This window comes from Vespula pensylvanica, chromosome 1, assembly GCF_014466175.1.
Source record: "Vespula pensylvanica isolate Volc-1 chromosome 1, ASM1446617v1, whole genome shotgun sequence".
Taxonomy (NCBI): domain Eukaryota; kingdom Metazoa; phylum Arthropoda; class Insecta; order Hymenoptera; family Vespidae; genus Vespula; species Vespula pensylvanica.
The window spans coordinates 14,033,618-14,035,493 of NC_057685.1; the positions used below are offsets into that span (position 1 = coordinate 14,033,618).

General features: G+C 31.2%; 1 protein-coding gene across 1 annotated transcript in view; it reads right to left on the bottom strand.

Annotated features, from left to right (window-relative positions):
- Positions 1-17: 17 nt before the first annotated feature.
- The window catches only part of LOC122635427 (60S ribosomal protein L5), a 2,435-nt gene continuing 576 nt past the window's right edge, over positions 18-1,876 (bottom strand). The window contains exons 2-6 of the mRNA XM_043825644.1: positions 1,644-1,829; positions 1,422-1,556; positions 1,001-1,203; positions 552-729; positions 18-316 (exon numbers count right to left, since the gene is read on the bottom strand). Of these exons, the coding sequence (XP_043681579.1) occupies positions 128-316; positions 552-729; positions 1,001-1,203; positions 1,422-1,556; positions 1,644-1,829 (891 nt within the window). The 3' untranslated portion in view covers positions 18-127. The remainder of the gene's footprint in view (positions 317-551; positions 730-1,000; positions 1,204-1,421; positions 1,557-1,643; positions 1,830-1,876) is intronic.

Here is a 1,876-nt window from a genome sequence, read left to right on the forward strand (position 1 = left end):
TATTGTAAGAAAAATAATACTTTAATCATCTTATTTTATTATCATGCCAAATTCAACCCAATACAAACGCTGTGACAAAATACGAGGTTTGATAAAAGGCTGGGCAAAATATAAAATAACAAGATTTTTAGGCTTCCAATTCTTCCAAGGTTTTGAGGAATGACGCCTTCTTTTGAGCAACACGATTTTTGCGTTCGGACAATGAGAGTTTCGCACGATTCCATCTTTTCTTGACGGGTACTTTTTCCCTCGTAACTTTTACGTGCTCCGGATTCGCACGTATGGCTTCATGTGCTTTTTTGTACATGTCTTCGATCTGTTAAAAAAGTTTATATTTACTAATGCAAAGAAAGTCGTAATAATAAATTTGTAATTGATAGGATTGTTAACAAAGATTACGTTACAAAATGTATTTATAAGTACATTTAAATATTTATAACCAATGTTATTTTCTATTGTCCAACAGCGACACTACATAGCTTTATATATCTAGCAGTAATTTTGAGTTGGACGTCATAGTATCTGGAAAATAATATATATTATTTACTTACGTTGTTAGCAACAATTCCGTTCTTAATATATTGAGAGAATTGCTTCTTGAAAACTTCGTCGTCTTGTTGCTCCAATGTTCTCATATAATTCGCAACATGTTGACCAAAGATATGCTTCCGATGTACATCAGCATTGAAAGATTTAGATTCACTATCATATCCTGGGAACCTTTTGGTGCTATTTAATAAAAACAAATAGATTATGATAAAGTATTTATTGCAATATATAGAAAAAAAAAAGAATTAATAAGAGTTTTCAGAGACACTTTATAATCTTTTATGCCGGTGCAAAGTTTACAAATTGCCACTGTAAAACACAAGGACAAAAGTAAACTTTGCTGTGACTCAGATGACGCGCATGTGTCAAAAAATCATCACAGAAATAATTGCACAATGGTCATATCCTTGTGAATTCCTAAAAACGTTCTTTCAGACTTTTTATTATTTACCTATGAGGAATATTAAGACCTCCATCTACTGCTCCCTTCATAGCACCAAATACTCTAGCACCGGTGGTAGTACGTGTCAGACCTGTGTCTAGGTAACATCTGAATGCTCCTGGTCCTTCATCCAATTCTTCCACATTGTATTCATCCCCAGTTACGTCTATGGTACCTGCATATAATGTATCCAAGCCTAACTTTTTAAGGAGCTGTACAAAAAAGAATATTACATACATTTAATTAGCTATACAATATGATAGTATATTATATATAACCAAAGAATTTCTGTATCAGAATTTTATTTTGGGAACAATATTTCTTCAGTTATAAGTCAAAGCGAGCTGAGATGTTCATCATATCGATAAAAATATATGTTTGCAACATATGTAATTAAATTTATTAACTATATATATAAAGAAATAGTTACCCTTCTAGCTACCAGCAATCCAGTACAATAAGCTGATGCATAATTGGTAAGTCCAACTTTAATTCCATACCTTGGAAGTTCATGACTGTATGCAGCACAAACTATTCTATCTCCTTCAATTCGCGAATAAGCAATCTATGAAAGATATAAATTACTAAATAATACAAAAAATATATTTTATTATATCTAGTATCAAACAAATACTTCATATATATAATTTACCTGACAAGTGATATCCTTATTGGATAAACGAACAATCAACCTGTATTTAGGAGTATTGTATTTATTTTTGTCTTGAATGGTTAATCTTTTACGTGCATAATAATCAGTTTTACCCTCACGACGCCTCTTGAATTTGACTTGATAACGCTTGAAGTACTGCTTATTTTTAACAACTTTTACAAAACCCTGTAAAAAGATATTACATCAAATTAGTTCATTTCAATGATGAAGAA